The 19,201-nt window shown below is 36.8% G+C and overlaps 1 protein-coding gene across 5 annotated transcripts in view; it reads left to right on the top strand.

Annotated features, from left to right (window-relative positions):
• The window catches only part of LOC117411466 (echinoderm microtubule-associated protein-like 6), a 115,743-nt gene that overhangs the window by 57,196 nt on the left and 39,346 nt on the right, over positions 1-19,201 (top strand). For all 5 annotated transcript variants that reach the window (XM_034019045.3, XM_034019044.3, XM_059025507.1 and 2 more), the window contains 5 exons: positions 3,444-3,645; positions 6,828-6,965; positions 10,573-10,829; positions 12,863-13,075; positions 18,656-18,823. In XM_034019045.3, coding sequence (XP_033874936.2) covers positions 3,444-3,645; positions 6,828-6,965; positions 10,573-10,829; positions 12,863-13,075; positions 18,656-18,823 — 978 coding nt within the window. The remainder of the gene's footprint in view (positions 1-3,443; positions 3,646-6,827; positions 6,966-10,572; positions 10,830-12,862; positions 13,076-18,655; positions 18,824-19,201) is intronic.

Below are 19,201 nucleotides of genomic sequence, written 5' to 3'. Positions count from 1 at the left end.
AAAAGGATTATAAAGTTAGGAAGGACATAGAATAAGAACACAAAAAGTCATATGCATCATCCACATGGGAGGAGTCATACGCAGAAAACACTCATTATCATCACGTATTATCATATAATAGATGTATCCGCCCCACCCCAACTCAACACGACACGACCATCATGACAGTAAAAACAGACATAATGAAGCATTCTTACCTTTGTATAAGTTAGTGATCAGCAGATGTGTCAGCCACACGAAGAGCACAGTGTGTGGTTTTCACTAACTCTACTGTGCAGAATCTTTTTTTTTTTTTCTATGGGTAAGTATTGGGACTTTATTTCTATGCATCAGGATGCGGGACATTTGCTAGGAAATCGGGACTGTCCCGACCATATAGGGGCTGTTGGCATGTATGGACTTGGAATGTCATTTTGTGCCATGTGATAAACAACTTTCAGCTGAGTAATCAGTTTGCTGCCTGATGATTGACTTGCTTTATCGCAGTGCTTTTTCATGGTAGCTTGCTGCTTCAGTGTAGCACAGTGTAGCTAAAACATGGTCAGGGAAGAAACTTGCATATTAACAAGCCTTTAGTAAATCAATTTTTACGTGCAGATTTTATGCAAAACTGGAAAAATATTTTGTCAGTGCCATCGACCAAGACGGCAACTGTTTATGGGCGCATTAAGTAAGTGAGCCACTCAGAACGATAATTTTTTAGCTGCCTCTCACACATTTTGCTGCTAGTCAAACAGACTTGAGGCTTCTGTCTCTGCCGGTGAACGAGCTTTTGAAACAGTCTCTGACCGGTATTTATTGGTTAACGGAAACTTTGGGTGGAACAAAGTCAGTGTTGCATTGTTATTTTGATTTAGGTTGCTAAAATCTAATAGTTTTCAGTATTGGAGGTAAAATACCAAAAATGGACGACAAAGCAAAGTATGTTTCGGCTGAGGATTGTGTCAAGAAATTTCCCAAAGAAACGACATGCAGATGGAGGTAAATTGTTTTGCACATCTTGTAATGTGACTTTGGAAAAAATACCATTGATCACTATTTAGCTTCATAGTCACACATTAAACAAAATAATACCACAGAGGCTGCTAAACAGAACGTAAAACAAATAACAGCTTTCAGAAAACAAACTTGAAAGCCAGGGCAGACAAAAAGTATTCCAGTTGTTTTTACTAATAAAATAAATTCCTGGATGGGACAAACAACATGACAATGAACTTGCTGCATATCTGGCCAAGAATGCCAGATGCCCTTGGGTAACCGAGTTTTGGGACTGTTTCTAATCGATTTCCGCATCTGTATAACTTGGCAAAGCTTTACTTCCAACCAATTCAGTGGATGCAGAACGTGCAGTCTCAATGTGTATGGGCAAGTCTTCTCACAGACAGAGAATGTCAGCAGCAACTGTTGGGGGATGTTGCATGCTTGCCTTTAACAAAGAACAGCACTCTGTTTTAGTAAGGAAGCAAGTACCACTATTTTTAGGCTTTTATAAGGCTCTGAAATAGTATCTACTGAGGTTTATTTAATGTTTAAACAGGTCAGCGAAATCCTAATTTGATGCCATAACCTACCCACGAAAAATATGTAAATTCTCTGCGACATAAAGTATACACCTAAGTATAAACCATTGTCTGACCTTCTCCCTCAATACTGTGACAGAACCCAACAGTCAAATACAACAGTGCTTGCTCACTGGGTTTATCCCTATGCTGGTGATTACAACTGAGATGTGTCTTTGGGAGTAAAACCGGAAAGCTGCAGAGTGTTGTGCTTTCCCAGAAGGTTATAAATGAGCTCTTGATTTAATTGTTGACACAATCAAGACTGCATTGTTTATAGCATAATAAGCTTTCTGGCAGGATGGCGGCTTTTCTTGAAGCCAGTGATTAATTGAGATAAAGCTACCAGGAGCACCTGGCAGCATCTGCTAAATAGGAAGTCATCTATTTCATTCAGGTTGTGTGTTTTTTTTTTTTTTTAACATGCTTGCTTTTGATGATTGGCAAGCTGGTAAACAAAAAGTCAAAAAGTTTGACAAGTAATACAAAAGCAATGCATTATGAGAAAATATTTATTCGAGGGGTTATGTGACCCAGCGATGAAATATTTTCTCTAAATGCATTGCAGCCCATATATCATTTTTTATATTACATATGATCAAATATTGCTGTTCAAGATATCCATCACTACTAATAGAATGTACATTTCCGGGTTCATACTCGTTGCTGTCTCTTTTCATAATGCATAAATGACAGTGACTGGTGTTGAATTCAGAATAGCATTGTAACAATCTTTAAAACTACGCCACATACCAGGTCTATAAAGAAAAGCCAAGACATGTAGCTCAAATCAATGGAGCTATTTTAGGCAGCAATCCCCAGCCTCTGGAGAAGGCCCTGCCCCTTCAAAGCAATCCTGCCTACAGGAAACAGCAATGCAAGGAGAGAGAATCACAGTGCCAGGTTCATACTTACTGCCGTTTTTTTTTGTTACGCAGAAAATGAATCACAGTTTGCACAACATTTATCTTAAAAAAAGAAACAAAAAAAGAAGCACTGACATGTCAACATTATAGGCATTTTAGTACACTGACAAAATGTTAGCATTCTTAAAGTTGCAACGTCAAAATTGCAGAACTGGCAAATCAAAAGGGTTTATCTTACTGTTGAAGGTTATCTGTTGTACATACCATATAAAGCTTAACTTATCTACTTGTGTATTTATTATTATTGTCACATACAGAGGTGAGTATTTCCCCACTTGCACAGAAAAACAAAACAATGAGGCTGAGGTTTTCTATACACAAAAACCACCGCGGAGAGCAGGCACCGGGTTATTTTATTAAACCAGACAGGGACATGTCCACAGCTCAGGCCAAGACTCTTACACCTCTAATAGCTGTTGGCTTGAGGATTCCTTTCGTGGACCAAGCCGTAACTAGTGCCCAAACTACAGGGGCTAGCCTGACTGGTCACCCCAAAAATCTTGTAATATTAAATTACCAATTCTGTGGGGTACTCAAAATGTTCTTGCCTTGTTATTTTTGAAAAGTAGTTTCTTTGTCCTTGTCTGGTAGAGTCCAAGCTGTTTTGTAAGTGCTGCAAAGAATCATGCCCTGGGTATTTCATTTCATTGAGTTTCTATCAGCTATCCTGTACATAAACACTGACACAAAGAACTTTGGGACAGTGAGTAAAACTGTATTTGATGAAAACCACAAACTGTTAAAAAGACTGTTGGGCATATATGAACTGTAATGAAGTAAATTTGTATTATATACAGTATGGCTTACAATTTGGCAGCAAGTTTTCACATAAACCAAAAAGTAGCCAAAAGCTCTATACTGGTGAGATATTGAGTTAATACATTTTGTAGAATAATTAATCTGACGTGTGCTGCTTTCATCCCACAATGTTCATTTTCTTTGTTTGCTTCTTTATCAGGGTTGTCAATAAGGAGTGTATGCTGGAAAGCAGACCGCATACTAGCAGGAACACAGGATAGCGAGATATTCGAGGTGATGGTGAGAGAGAGAGATAAACCACTGTTGATAATGCAGGGCCACTGTGAAGGAGAGCTCTGGGCCTTGGACCTTCATCCCAAGAAACCGCTGGCAGTAACAGGCAGTGATGACAGATCTGTACGGTCAGTGAATTACTTTGTTTCAAAGTTAAGTGGTATGATATATAAAAAAAAAAAACTTGCATTTCTCTATCACCACTATTTGCAGCTACATACATTGGTTGACATGCAAACTCAATGTTTATACACAATGTGCTTTTCACATTTAGGACCCTGGTTTTATTCTGACCTGGAGTGTCTACACTATACATAGTTTTCCGCATTCCGGTTTATTCTGAATTTTATTATTATTTTTTTTAACTGAATGTCGGTTTTTACTGATTTATACCTGTTTTTTGTCTATTATTCAATATTTTCCCAGTACTATTTTCTAGGAAATACAGAATATTTTGATTAAAATGCTGTTTTATTTTGACTCCGACATTGTAATAAGCAGCCTTATTCTGTATCCTAGGATATAGCAGGTATGTTTAGACGTCAGAGGATCACTTGCTTTTCACATTTAGGACCCTGGTTTTATTCTGACCTGCCTACAGTATACAGTACTGTAAAAAAATTCTTCTGGTGTGGATTCTCAATGATATTTACTCCAAACCATCATAAGTGCAATTATTCCCCTCATGCTGGATGTCCCTTTAAGTCACCTGGATAAAGGTTTCTGCTAAATATACAAATAATAATAATAAAAAAAAATGTACAAAATAATACATTACCACCTTAGAAAAGGTGATAACACCCCCAACTTATAATCATTTGAAAAGTTAAATTCCATCCTAAATCACCTAATCATATCAGCTTAATGCATTGGTAATCGTCTCTCTCTCTCTCTCTCTCTCTCTCTCTCTCTCTCTCTCTCTCTCTCTCTCTCGCTCTCTCTCTCTCTCTCTCTCTCTCGCTCTCTCTCTCTCTCAATTACTATATTCACACAATTATCAGCTTTTATTAGGGAGCTTCCCTAAATCCCTTGTTGTCGTTTTCCTCTGAAGTGGACCCTCACCACGATGTAAACAAACCACTCTTTTACTCAGCCATGGCATGTAGCCATAGCAGCGAAATTACACAGTCTCCCCGGGCACGCCCTCTAGCCAATCAGGACCCCCCGATCAGCTCAGCACTGGGCGAGCCGTCCTGCTCAATTGGTTGCCTAGCAACGCATCTCCTGTTATGCGTCCCAGCTGCTTTCACAAAGGCACACATCCTGCAAGATTCTTCCTGTCACAGTTTTACATTTTCTTCAAGTATAAGCAGTGCTGGGACAAATATTCAAACTAATATTTTTTGACATGTATTCGGATACAAAAATGTTCATATTCACTACAAATGACAAAAATATCTAGCACTTATTTACCGCCTCACCAGAAGTTGCGCAACAATTTAAAAAATGACAAATGAAAAAATGATATGTGAGATTAATATATAAAACAAAAAAAACACAGGATCAACACAGCATCTCGAGCCTCTATTTAAAAGTTTTATACAGCAAAAAGTAAACAGACCAGATTATGTGCACACATGCATAGTGATCTCTATGGAAAGCCACCTGGGTCAAAAAGGCGTTGTGCTGCTTTACAGCGAGTCAGACTCTCATGGGACAGAGAAAAGGCAAGCACGTCTTTCTGAAATGCCTCGCTTAAACAGTGCCCAACTTGGTGGAAATGTTGTGTAGTGATTTTTATATAGATTGTATATATAATATATTTTTTTGTTGCGACTTTCCCGTAAAAACCGTTGTATCTCTGTATTCCTAGGCCTTTTTGCAGGGCCCTTAAAAAGGGGGAGCAACTAATACACCGGTGAGACATATGCGCCGGTGTGTCTAATATTAAACTACTCTAGCAGTGCCACAGTTTACTACAGTCATGGTTATGGCTCACATAAACTTAACTGTCAACAACCCGATTTATTTTTTCAGGATCTACGGCATTCAGGTCATGTTGCTAGGTAGAAACACAAAACCACTGTTCTAATTAAAAGTTTTAATTTGTTACTCTCAATACCCTTAGTCATTTTGAATGTTAAGCACAAGCTTTCAGACTCTTGACTGACCTCCTCTCGAAGAATATAGAAAACATTTAGTTTGAATGGAGTACTTTGAATGACTTTAATACATACTGTAACTTGTTCCACATGTCAGTGCAATGCAGTGGTACACTTGTAAAGTACATGTATGGTTGTGGTTCTGATTAACAAAACAAAATGAATGTATTTGTACAGCTGGAAATTAGCCAAAAGCACCATTTCGCTTTTAATTTGTAGTACCCAACACTCTTAGGTGAAATGTAGAAAGTCAATACCTGTCATAAGGTAAAAAATATCCTTCTCCTTCTAATTTTTTTCCCAATGTTTTTTTTGACAATAAACTTGTTTTGTCAACATGGACATATACTAGGGAACACATTTATTTTGACGTCTGTATCATTAATATTAAATTATTTATTGAAACAATGTTTATTATATAAATATAAAAAAGGTCTGGCACGCATGGGATTTGAAACTATAACCTTCAGTTTTCAAGCATGCAGGACTAAATGGCTGCGAAAAAGACGTTGGATTTTTTTTCAGGTGAAAAATAAAGAGAGGGAAGTTTTAATTGTAAGACCAAGTTTTTGCACAGTAATTCAAAGTAACATTACAGTTAAAGTGTAAGTTGTAATTCATGCATACCCCATAAGTTAGCATTACAGTGTGTACTGTATTTATTGGAAGTACTTGTGACTTCAAGGTAATGTTGCATTTTACTCACCCAAAATGCTTGTCACTTGTTAAAATACATAACTTTTTACAGGACATTTTTGCTGATTCAAAATAGAATTTCCTCTGTTAAATGTATTGTGTTTAAATTGCTTTGTTTAGGTCTTAACCCTAACCCTAACCCATACATACACTCACAGTTGGAGAGTTACTCAATGACCAAAACCTCATCTTGCTGCCACAACAGCCATTATAGATAAATGGTATCTGTTTAAAATAATCATCTTTTTCAAAATATTTTTTTTTACTGATTTAATGACCACCAAAGCTCGTTGAAATGTATTATAATTAAAACAAAGCAATACAGTGTCTGCTGTCTTAAGTTCACAAAATTGAATTTGAAACAAATTATGTTATTTATTATAAGTCCCTAATAAAATACTGCAAAATTAAGTTTCAGAAGACATTTCTTTTTTTACATTAGTTACTGATGCGGAAAGGAAATACATTTTACCCAAATTATTCATTTCATAATTTTTCTTCCCTGACTGAAGGCTGTGGAGTCTGGCAGACCATGCCCTGATTGCCCGCTGCAACATGGAAGAGGCCGTGCGGAGCGTGGCTTTCAGCAGTGATGGCTCTCAGTTAGCTCTTGGAATGAAGGACGGCTCCTTCACTGTTCTCAGGGTCAGGTAGGACTTGCACTGACTACTACAATTAATATATCAGATATCTTTCTGCAGTATTTCCTCTGTGAAGATTCCCTAGTAGCCTCAATGTTGTTGTTTCACAACTGATTTAAAGTTAGTATACTAGTGCCATACTATTTTAGCTCTGTATGTCTTTTTTTACAGTTCAATATAATATAGATCCATATAATGTGGACACCATCTCAAAGTGCTTTACTGGCTAAAAAATGTCAAACAGAGTCGTACAAATAAGTCTTTGGTCTTGTTAGGAGACTAGAATAGATTCTAAATCCATAATAATGTACTTCAGTAGGAGTTCCATTTAAAGCTCTGGTCTTTAGGACAGGCAAAAGACCTTACTATGCAGAGTAAAGCGCTCTGATGTGTGCCCTGGCAGAAAATCTGTGTATTGTTAAATTATGCATTTCTGGGTTGCAAGGATACAGTAAGTGCATTGTATATTGTAATAAGCAGCAGTTGTATTCATGACTTAGCGTCATATTAAAAAAGGTATTGCTGGGGCTCCGAGTGGCGCATCCAGTAAAGGCGCTCCTCGCAGGATCTGCCCTATAGCCTGGAGATCGCTGGTTCGAATCCAGGCTATGTCGACGCTGCCCGGGTAGGGAGGGCTTAGGTCGGCAGGGGAATCCACGGCTCACCGCGCATCAGCGACCCCTGTGGCCGATGGGGCGCCTTTGGCTCTGCAGCGGAGCCGCCAGATCTGTGTTGTCCTCCGGCACTATAGGTCTGGTAGCATTGCTGTGGATCTGCAGTGCGAAAAATGACGGCTTGGAAGGAGCACGTTTCGGAGGACGCGTGTTTCAGCCTCCGTTTCCTGAGTCGGCGGGGGGGTTGCGAGCGGTGAGCCGGGGATACAGATAATAATTGGGCATGCTAAATTGGGGTGAAAACCGGGGTAAAAATAATTGGCGACGACTAAATTAAAAAAAAAAAAAAAAAAAAAAAAAAAAAAAAAAGGTATTGCTACTTTAATATCTAAGGCTTCTGATTTCATTAAGCTAATGCTGTATATTACTTTCAGCATTTTATGAGACAGGCGTTTGGCAAGAAACAGAGGGCTTCCATTGATGTATTTTAAGCAGTCTTGAGAACAAAAAATAAAGGGTACAATAACCAGGTTGTAACTGTCATGTTATAAAGGATTGTCTTTCTAAACTAAACTAAATGGTAATTGTCAAAATACAATACAAATACAAAAATAGAAGCATAAAAAATATACTGCTACAAAATGATTTGGAGGATGCCAGCTGCATATCACTAAACTGCCTCTTATAACTGTTTTATGTTGGTTAGTCAAAGAAGAATTTCATATTTAAATGACTGACAAAGTATTTTGATCTGCAGAACAGAACATTTGGATACTTCCAATCTATCATTAGTAAAGCCTCTACTGTTACAAAACAAGCTGATAGTTTTCTGATTCCAGGCAGTCCCCTCAGACTACAATGAACTGAAAGGCATTTTAATTAGGCACATGTGCAGTGCATTTCAAAGATTCTGCTACTTTCCATATGCAAAGATGATTGTGAGTGCTCTAATATTCTTTTTAAAATAAATTTGATACATTATTATCTTCAAACAAAGCAACTAATTTAGCTTTGCTTTAGTACTTTTTTCCCACTCTGGAGCTGATTGATGAGCATTATTATTTCACACACACCTTCTAGGAGTCATACTTAAGAGCACCCTTCTTTGTATCATATTTAATAGTAGGAGGACAAAGATGGATGTTTTTCCATTTAGACCGGATGATAGTTGGATATATTGCTTCGCTCTGTTGCAACAGAGAAGTGTGGAATTGCCTTTCTATTTTGTAGCCTGTTTCCTTTTGGTAAAAGTATTTTAGGTTAGATTATTAACATTGACATTGAAGGCTGATGTGTAGTTTATGCTGGTATGAAACCAAACATAGTTTTGAGATTTCTGGAACATATACTGTGGTACAATGTAATTAGAACATTCATTTTTTTGTTACTGGAGAAAAAGTAGGATACCAGGCGGGAAAGGTGAATAATAAGTAAATATGTGCACCTAATTTGTCTCTGTATATAATCTTTTGCACATCTATTTTTTTGTTTAATTCAAAATCTATCTCAATATACACCACTGTATAAATTACAGCTCTGTGCCACAGATTTATAGCAAATTACATGTAATGTATTTTCCAGAATTAAATAGTGAAAGTGAAAGGACATCAAGCTTCAATCAGGGTTTGAGAAAATTAATTTATTACCTGTCCTTTTAGTTGAAAATGTAATTTCCTGACTTCCAGGGCATAATTCTCCACATTTTACAAGGCTAGCCTCAATTTCTAACTGAAGACGTGAACAAAATTGAATGTGCTGCTGAAAACTCTCATCAGAGAGAACCTGAATGCAGTAACTATGTATTTTAGTTCTTTAATTAGGCTTGAGATAAATGAACCCGCTCCATCTGCTGTATATGTCTTTAAAATAAATGAGCCACAGAGTACAGCACACTATTTATTTGGTGTTGATATCAGATGCTGCTCTAGTCCAGAGCATCCTGACTGGGAGCAGACCCTCTGTGGTTTCTGGTAACATTTTTAAAGATACACTTCTGTGTTGCAGTTCTGTATACAAATAAAATACAGTCTGCAAAGAGCAGTAATACAAATGCAAAAGTGCATTTGAAGAGTGTGAGCAAAACTGTGAGTGTGAGCAGGACTTTTACTCGGGTCATACCGTACCTTTGACACAGGTTCAGCAACAGGCAGCATTGCAATCAGAAGCTATACATGTTCTTCCTCAATCAATGATTGAGGTGTTTCCTTGATTTAAACCTTTTCACTGCCAATGTTAATAAAATGCTACCTTCTGCAGTGCTGCGGAAAAAAAACAGCTACTATACATTGTCTAATAATTATTTGTTTAAGTATTTTACAGCGACATATAGTCATAGTCAATTATTATTCTATTCTAATAGAAAATTACAATATCAATTTTGGTTTGACTTGTATCTTCAGTTTACAAACAAGCATACACATGATTTTCAGTTTTAACCGATAAAAAACAATAAAACACCCCAGATACAAAAAGAATGAAATTGGTGCATAACCAATAAACACCGGAAAAACACACGCTTCTCAATTCACGTTGACTTCGCCCCCTTACCATTTAAAAAACAAAAACCTACTACTACAAAAAAATATATATCTTTGCCAGTGCAGTTGGGCAACGTCCCTCCTTCCTGACTTGTATCTATCATTGATTCGCTCTGAATACTTTAAAACCCACCCCAATTACTGAGTGGCAGCAAATTCTACATTTCTATTTGAGACTCCACTTGCCAGATTTAAAACGAGATTACAATAAGAAGGCTTGTTCACAGGATCCTGGTCCGGGGCCGGTGTGCTGACCCTCTGCCTTCCAGGGCGTGGCCTGTATCTCCAATAGAGAAAGTGATGCAATCAGCTGCAGCGAGGAAGTGCTTAAGATTGAGATGCACTATATTGCAAGATATAAAGCAGCCAGAAAAGATGAAAATAAGATGGCGTTTGGACCAAAGTAAAAAATTGTGTATCCATGTTGTTCAATCTTTAATTTTCTTACATTTTGCTCTGTCTTAGGGATATGACTGAAGTAGTTCACATCAAAGACAGAAAGGAAGTTATCCACGAAATGAAGTTTTCTCCTGATGGCTCCAACCTTGCTGTGGGTTCCAATGATGGCCTGGTAGATGTATACGCAGTGGCTCAGCGCTACAAGAAAGTGGGCGAGTGCAACAAGTCTTCTAGTTTTATCACCCACCTCGACTGGTCTGTCGACAGTAAATACTTACAAACCAATGATGGAGCCGGCGAGCGACTGTTCTACAAGATGCCATGTGAGTGACAACAATTACAAAGAACCCCAAACACGTTTCCGAGTTTGTTGTGATGTGATTAGCTAACGGTATGAAAAAAGCAATTAGCTACTGGAATGATACACAGGCAAGGTTATTGTGTTATAGCGCTGAACAATTTGTAAATGCTTCATGAACAATTTGTAAATGCAGGTCTTGGCATTTTCAGATGTATTTTTATTTTTATAATTCTGATTTAACAAAACACCTGCTGTATACCACAGCATATTATCAGTGTTTGCACAGTTCTTTCAAGGGTGGTGTCTTGTCCTGTCCTCTGCATGTAAGTAAAAATCAAGTTAATGATGCTTGAAGAATTTGCTTTTTCAGACACATTTTTCCTCTGAAACTGAAAGCCCTGCTGTCAAGTGTCCTCTAGACTATTACCAGTGGGGGGGACACGGGACGGGACGACATGTTTCATTTAAACTCTATCTGTAACTGGGAGTTGTGTCTATGCTTGGTTTCCTTTCTAGCACAAGCCATACTGACAAATAAAACATGTAATTTCAATTCTGGCAAAGCTCTGCTATTACTAAAGGCTTAACAACTGGATACAGCCCAAAACGTCAATCGGTTGTTGGTGCTCACAGTTTTATAGTAGCCACCCTAATTGCCTTCTATTGAAGCACTTATTCCTAGTAATTAGTAAATGGAAAACCGTTGTTTCATGCAAAAATATATTTAAACTAGCCACCCTAATTGCCTTCTATTGAAGCACTTATTCCTAGTAATTAGTAAATGGAAAACCATTGTTTCATGCAAAAATATATTTAAACTTTTAATTTTCATATATTTTTGTTTAAATTCTTCCCTTTCCAACTTCCAAGATCAAGTAGTTAAAAACGAAAGGTGCTTCAACACCAGACTGTTGGTAGGCTGCCATGTATATCATGAAATCAGTTGTTTTATTGATCAGTCACTAATTAGATAATAGATCCAGGCATCATCTACTTATTTACCTGTAATAGGAACAAATATTTGTACCCTTTGTTGGTCTCTTCTGCTGTCTCTTCTAGAGACTTTTACAGTAAAACTGAGATTTCACTGAGCAAAGCATATGTTTATTCTCTTTTACAATAACTCTTAACTGTGATTGGCAATAGAATAGATGTCCTGTTTGGCATACTTTGCTACTTTGAGTGACTCACAGCTGTCTTTGGATGAGTCATGAGTGCCTAAAAGATACTGTATGTGTACTCACTAACCTTTTACGAAACATTTTCCAGCCTTTTGTGATTCAAATAAGTCATTTTATAGTTGCAGTAAAACTTTGTATGATATCTGAAATCTTTCAGAGTACAATTATTCAAATATTGCTTTTTAATTTGTTTATAAGTCTGTGTCTAGGTGCTTTGACCTTCAGGAACTGCTCTTTAGTTCTAGTTCCTGCTATAGACATATGTAATGTAGATCAGATCAGACCATTTGTCTTTGTATTAGCAAGCCCCAGGATGTGCAGTGCCAGAAAAAACAAAAGGAAACCTCATGCAAAGTGGCACCGGATGGAGCTGGCTCTTACATCTAAAGACACTTTGCTTGATCTAGTTTGTGTTACATACTGTATATCAATGGCAGGAGGCAACAACAACTGAAGAGCAGGTCCTGTACTCGAGTAAAAGCACCTTAGCATTAAAAAAAAAAAAAACTACTCAGAAAGAAATTTGAAGCTACTTGTTTATTAAGCTTAAGTGAGTATATAAGCTTAAAAAAAGCAACCATTTACATATGTCAGAGGAGCAAAACTGATACATAACCTTATGTTTAAAAAATGAACAAGTATACTTGAACATTTTGACTTTTTGTATACCCCCGGAGAATCATTTGCTTGTAATAATATGATTTCTGGAACAATCACTTTGATGTTTTTAGAAATCTCAGGAGGTAATTTGGCATAGACATGCTTTGGAGAACGATTTAATACTGTAAATATTATGCATAACTATATGAAAAAAAAATATGAAACAACACAAATCAGATGAAATGTATTAAATTGCTGTTTTTGCTATTTTCAGCTGGTAAACATTTGACAAGTAAAGATGAGATCAAGGGTATCCACTGGGCTACCTGGACCTGTGTGATTGGGCCTGAAGTCAGTGGGATTTGGCCAAAATACACTGACATAAATGATATAAATTCAGTGGACGCAAACTACAACAGTGCTGTGCTAGTCACCGGAGATGATTTTGGACTTGTGAAGCTTTTTAGATTTCCCTGTTTGAAAAAAGGTAAGGTTGTATGTTCTGTATACAATTCTTGGATGTGTCCTTTTTAATGTTTCTTGTGAAGATTTGCTGTGAGACACTTCTATCTGGGCCAGAACTCAACTATAGCTCCACAAGTGTAGTGTTGGTGGAACTGTTCTTTTAGGAGGGGGTGTCACTGTCCACCACTGCAGCTATGTGTACGGTATTTTAAACAATGTATCAGGTTATGGTTGAACAAGCCAGCATTCCAGATCAGGTTTTGGGTTATTGAGTCATTTACTCTTTAATTTAGACATTGTTAATAAAATGCATTTTGGGTGACTAAAATGCAACATCATGAGTACTTTCAATAAAAACTGTACATACTTTAATGCTAACTTATGGGGTATGCATTAACTACAACCTTACATTTTAACTGTAATTTTACTTTGAACTACTGTACAAAATGTAGTCTTGCAATAAAAACAACAATTGTTCTTATTTGCTTTATTGACCACAAACAATTGCTGTGAAGCAAATAAACACAGAAACAAATTATTATTTTTTTAATTCCAATGCTGCAGATGGAATATTCTTAACAAAAGGCTTCTAAACACAGAATATTGGGCCTCATTCACTAAACAGCGTTAACGTGTTTTGCCAGTAGTAAGCCCCTTTACTTTGTGCTTTGTACACCTGCTGTATTCACAAACAGAGCGCATGGAAAAAGTACCGCATTCAAGTAATTTAAATACAGTATAACGAATAATGTTAATAGTTGGAAATGTATGCAAATTCCGTCACAAAATACTGCGAGAGAGGTATTTGATATGCAAACTTAAGGCCACTAACTTTACTAGGTGCCTCAGCGTGTGTTAAAAATACCACTTATTGAAACCAGGTGGTATCATAGAACCAGCAGAAGAGCTGCACAGGAGAGGGAGAAGAAGAGTCAGGTAGAGAGTATTTCGGACCGCAGGCACATGTTTCTAGGGCTGTGTGAGGAGGATTTAATAACTAGATGCAGAATGAGCACAGGTCGTACTAGCCTTATATGGACGGCTCCAGAAAATTCACAATATTACAAATTTCACAGAAATCTTGTATTTGACTGTCTACCGTGAAAACTATGAATTTTATTTTATGTACAGTATTTTACATTACTCTTAACCTCGCCTGTTGATTTAATACTTTTGTCAAGTAGGTGCAGCACTACAGTAGCTGTACATGGTCCAGTGTCAATGCCGTGCATTTGGTTACTACGGCAACCGGGTCAAACAAATACAGGCTTCATGATTGGTGAATTCCTCATACTGTACAATGAAGTAACATGTCAGGCGGGAAATTTAAAATGGTTGTTTAGATGTTGTTGATGTATTAGTTTGCAGTGTATGATTAAAATTAAAAATGCAGACAGCTGACAAATAAAAAATCTAAATTAATTAACAGAACATCACGTTCAGAGCTAAGAAAAGGGGGCGTTGCATGCAGATGGTGGGATTCCTGTTTTGCTGAACTTGTAATGTGTCTTTGGATCATCTAAGAAAAGGTATTATTGACAAGCATCTTGACAGAGCAATACACAAAAACAAGAAAATCAAACTTGAAGTTCAGGCTAAACAATTACAGAACTAGCCGGTCACTATCACAGGATTGTTTAAAAAGAGCCCAGAAAGTGGAGAAACACGTAATGTCAACACATTTGAATTAGTGGAAGCCTTTGTGCAGCGAACGTACCGATACAACGGCTGGTCAATGAAATATTAAGAAGTCTTTTAATTAAAAAAAATCCCGAATTGTGGAGCCGTGCCTAACAGTGACACACTCAGACGAGAGTATCTCCCTAAAGTGTATGCACCACACAAAGAATATTTAAATGGAAAAATGAACGATTCTGAGTCTGTTTGCATTGTATGCAACGAGGACACTGATGATCAAGGCAACTGTGTTTTGTACATTATTTTCAGCTCACAGAGTTAATTCAGAGGAACTTACTGCTGACTTAGTAGATGCACTGCATCTTGACTCTAACCACACAATAGTAGTTAGTCAGGCTATCATTAAGATGCTTGTGAAGAATGGCATTGATTTCAATTGCGTGTCTGTCTGTAATAATGGACAATGTAACAGAGGGAGAAACTAGCTGTTTAAGTCTATGCTTAGTCGTATAAGTTGTTTTTTTTATATTAATATAATTTATTTTAGGTTCATAGGCTCCAGTGGCATATGTGACATTATGTCATTTACTAATAATTTGTCGGTATCTGTGGTTTTAAAACTTCATAAAAAAATAATTTCAGTACTACTAGAAATGTACAGTGTGTATAAAGAAAAACACATAAGCTTCGGTTTTGTCATTTCAGGTTTGCAGTTAACGTTTCTCCTGTTTAATATGTTGGGATTAAATGCAGCAAAATAGGCTACGGGAATTACATGGTCATTTTAATTAATGTGTCAACATAAATTTTAGAGGTTTATAAAACTCGAAAATATGTCATTCAAGGTTGTTTTTAAAAAATCTATTTTGTCTGCTTGTTACTTTTTTCTGCAGCCAACACAGACCATTTTAAAGATTCTTGTTTCCAGCAAACGTTTGTTTAATTTTAAAAGATTGTTTCAATAGCGTCTCGAGTTCCAATGTTCCAATGTACTCGTACATCCTCGGACAGTCCGGGATATTTAAAGATTACGAGGCAGGTGAATGTGCAACAATTTCGGCTAAGTTCATATATTTATATAGTCACCATGTACGTGTGTTTTTTAAGTAGGCTATGCTTGAAATAGCTTTAAAATATACAAAATAAATGAATGTACACAGAGTGCGAGTTATAAATACAAGCAATCAAACGGCATCTAATGTTTAAAAAGTGACGTTCGCCAAACACCTTTGGAAATGTAAATAGTGAACTTTTAATTGACTGAGCGAGTGCTTCGCTAAATTTTGATTAATATTACAAAATAAATCAGAGGGAGATCAAGCTGAACAAACAAATATTTATTTGATGTACAGAGTTAAACATAAATGTTCCATTAACAATTACTTTCTCCGCTTTGACTGTCGCAGGACGCTGTGGTTTGGGACAAGACCCCCGCCCTCCTATGGAGCGCATTTATGTTGTCCTCAATGTTTCATTGACGTTAATGTTCTTGCTGATTCAGCACCTAAAAGCCTTTCATAATTCTGCTAATACATTTAGCTCCTGGTCTGTAAACTTAGATTCCTCACTCTGTCCCCTTTTGTCGCTGTCATTCAGTACGTTTACATGAGCATAAGAAAACTAATTCTGATATCAAAAGTCATGTAAACACAGTTTTCGGAAAATGTATCGGAATATTCCGAAAGTCAGTTTTCAGAAAACAGCACCTAGAAATTTCCGATTAAATTCCGAAAACTAACAAAAGGTATGTCGTGTAAACACACGTTTCGGAAAACCTATTCCGATAGCATACTGCACATGTGCAAGGTTTGACCTTCATTCCTGCACGTGGTTTTAGAAAACAGAGAAAATGATAATAATCTGTAGTCAGTCTGCATGCATCCATTTGTCTAGTTAGGGATAAAGTAATACATTTGTTAAAGTCCGTTTGATTTGTTAATAGCCCATACTGAAGCAGCACATGTTTTTCAGCTTTAAAATGACGTGAGAATTTAAAATAGTGTCTTCAAAAGAAACTGGTAATATAGAACAGGAAGAGCTGTTGGAAAGGCTGATTGCACATTGTGCGGAATCTGAATAGAGGTATAGTATAGTAATCTTTGAATTTAAGACCTGACACTTCGATAAAGCACAATATGGATTGGTCTCCATTCTGTCGCAGAAATGTCCGGTCTGTTCAAACTTAGGCTACTACAGTACTTTGCATGCAAAAATATCCTGTGTTTTCCAAAACTTCAATCTATGTATAAAGTTGAATTCTAATTAGATTTTCTATCGTTAATCATGTAAACACAGAAAAGTGACATTTTAAGAAAATCAGTTTTCTGATTCAGTTTTCGGAAAACGCTTTGTCATGTAAACGTACTGAATGTGACAAACTCAGAACCGTACTTACCTTTTCTTTTGAGCACCCTTATATATATATATATATATATACACTGAGCATCAAAATAAATAAGAGCAGGTGCAGTGACTTTTTATTGTGCTGATTAACAATTGACATCACAAAGATGCTGCAAAATGATCTGTCGATCTTGGGCAGGTGTTGTGACTCTTGGTCTCCCAGTTCTGGGCTTGTCATTGACAGAGCGTGACTGCTTATACCGTCTCGCCAGGTTTGAAATTGCTGGCTGTGTGCACCCAAGACGACAAGCCACAGTACGCTGCCCTAGTCCATCCTCCAACATGCCGATTGCACGAAGGTGCTGCTCTCTTGACATATATATATATATATATAAATACAGAATGCATAATTCCGTGCAATGTGACAACTTGCTAATTAATCATTTAGCTTGCTTTATTTGTGCATATAAGTAGCTTAGTGAATAGAGCTGCTTCATTTTTGCGCGCGGTGTGGCTTCCCCCTTTGTATTTTATATATTGATTTACTGTCCAGAAATTCAGTTGACAGGTAAATTGACCATTGAGACACTGGGAACCAATCAAGCTGTGCAGCAAAATTGCTATGTATATTTGTTACACATTAAATATAAATATCATGCGTAATTCACATTTCAATGCGGAAAACACCCAGAACGCAGCTTATCTGGATCGATGAACATAGCTACTTCAAGAAGAATTAATCTGATCCATTGCTAGTTTTAATTCCGTTGGAAGTTTATTCCAGATTACAAGAGCTATAAAGCTAAATGCTTCTTTCCAGGCTCCTTCCTTAGCCTTGTGCATTTAAAATCATAATGTACACATTTTGAACTATAAAATATATAATAACCAGCCCTGCTTTGAGTAAAGGTTACAAGGTTCTTATAAACATGCATAAAACTATGAAATCATTGAGTGTATTTTTAAAGAACCAATGTTAAAAATGTGTGACAAAATGAAGTCCGGAACGTTTTACTAATCCTAACAGGTGTGAAGTACTGCACATTTCAGATCATTAAGAAGAGGAGACCCCTAGGCATAACAGCCTTATTATAAGCTTAGGAGATGTCAGAGATATAGAGATGGCTTCAGTGACTGTTTCCAATGCTGATCTGCTTTTTAGATTGCAAAACTGACTATTCAGATTCCATTCAAGCGTTAGTGCTCAGTCTAAGTAACCTTGTACTGCAGCCAATGTCATTTAACACATGCATCTCTATTTATATTAATAACATGAAGCCATTTGCATATATTTCAGGCAGGGAAATAATGTGCACGTTTACCTTGCATGTAACAAATACACAATTAATGAATGAATCAATCTGATAAAAACTTGTATTTGCAGATACCTAATTTAGTATCCTTTTTACCAAAGATTGTTTTGGTATAATTCTGTCTCTATAGACTTTTTACCTGTACTGGAGTTCCAGGGCTATCTATATGCGGTATTGTATGCTTTACTGAATATATACACTAGCAAAATGTAGTATTTATTTTATGGTATCCGAAATTCTTTGCCCTACTTGTCAGTCATTTATAATTGCGTTTTCATATTACCAAAAGTTGTATATTCTGTTTATAGGGGCAAAATTCCGAAAATATGTTGGTCATTCAGCTCATGTCACAAATGTTCATTGGTCCCATGACCTACAGTGGGTGCTGAGCACAGGAGGGGCTGACCACTCTCTGTTTCAGTGGAGATTAATTCCAGTTGGGATGCCTAATGGATGTCTGGAAACTTCAGTTCAAGGTAATGCAGTGTTTAGTAAACTTTATACCTTTTATTTTAGTAGGTTTATTATCATGGAATGAAAACAAACTACTTAAAAAGTACTTATATTGTTATTATTGTTTTTATTATTATTCAGTATATCTGAAACTATTTAACCATGTAGATTTTACTTTGTATGGCATATGTTTGCTATCTCCAAAGCATGGAAACATTGGAGTTTGTTGGTAGATCAGGGAGTGTCTGCCTAGCCAATTACTTAAGTGGCCCTTCACTTTATAATGGAACACTGTTCAAGTTGATATACTGCCTAATGGTAAACATGCATTAAAATTCATGATTTACTATCAGCCTCTGTAATGAAAACGTCACGGGTGTTCTTACTGTCACTCTTTTCTA

Source organism: Acipenser ruthenus, chromosome 6 (genome assembly GCF_902713425.1).
Source record: "Acipenser ruthenus chromosome 6, fAciRut3.2 maternal haplotype, whole genome shotgun sequence".
Taxonomy (NCBI): Eukaryota; Metazoa; Chordata; class Actinopteri; order Acipenseriformes; family Acipenseridae; genus Acipenser; species Acipenser ruthenus.
The sequence above is the reverse complement of the archived record's forward strand: the minus strand, read 5'-3'. Positions and strand labels throughout refer to the sequence as shown.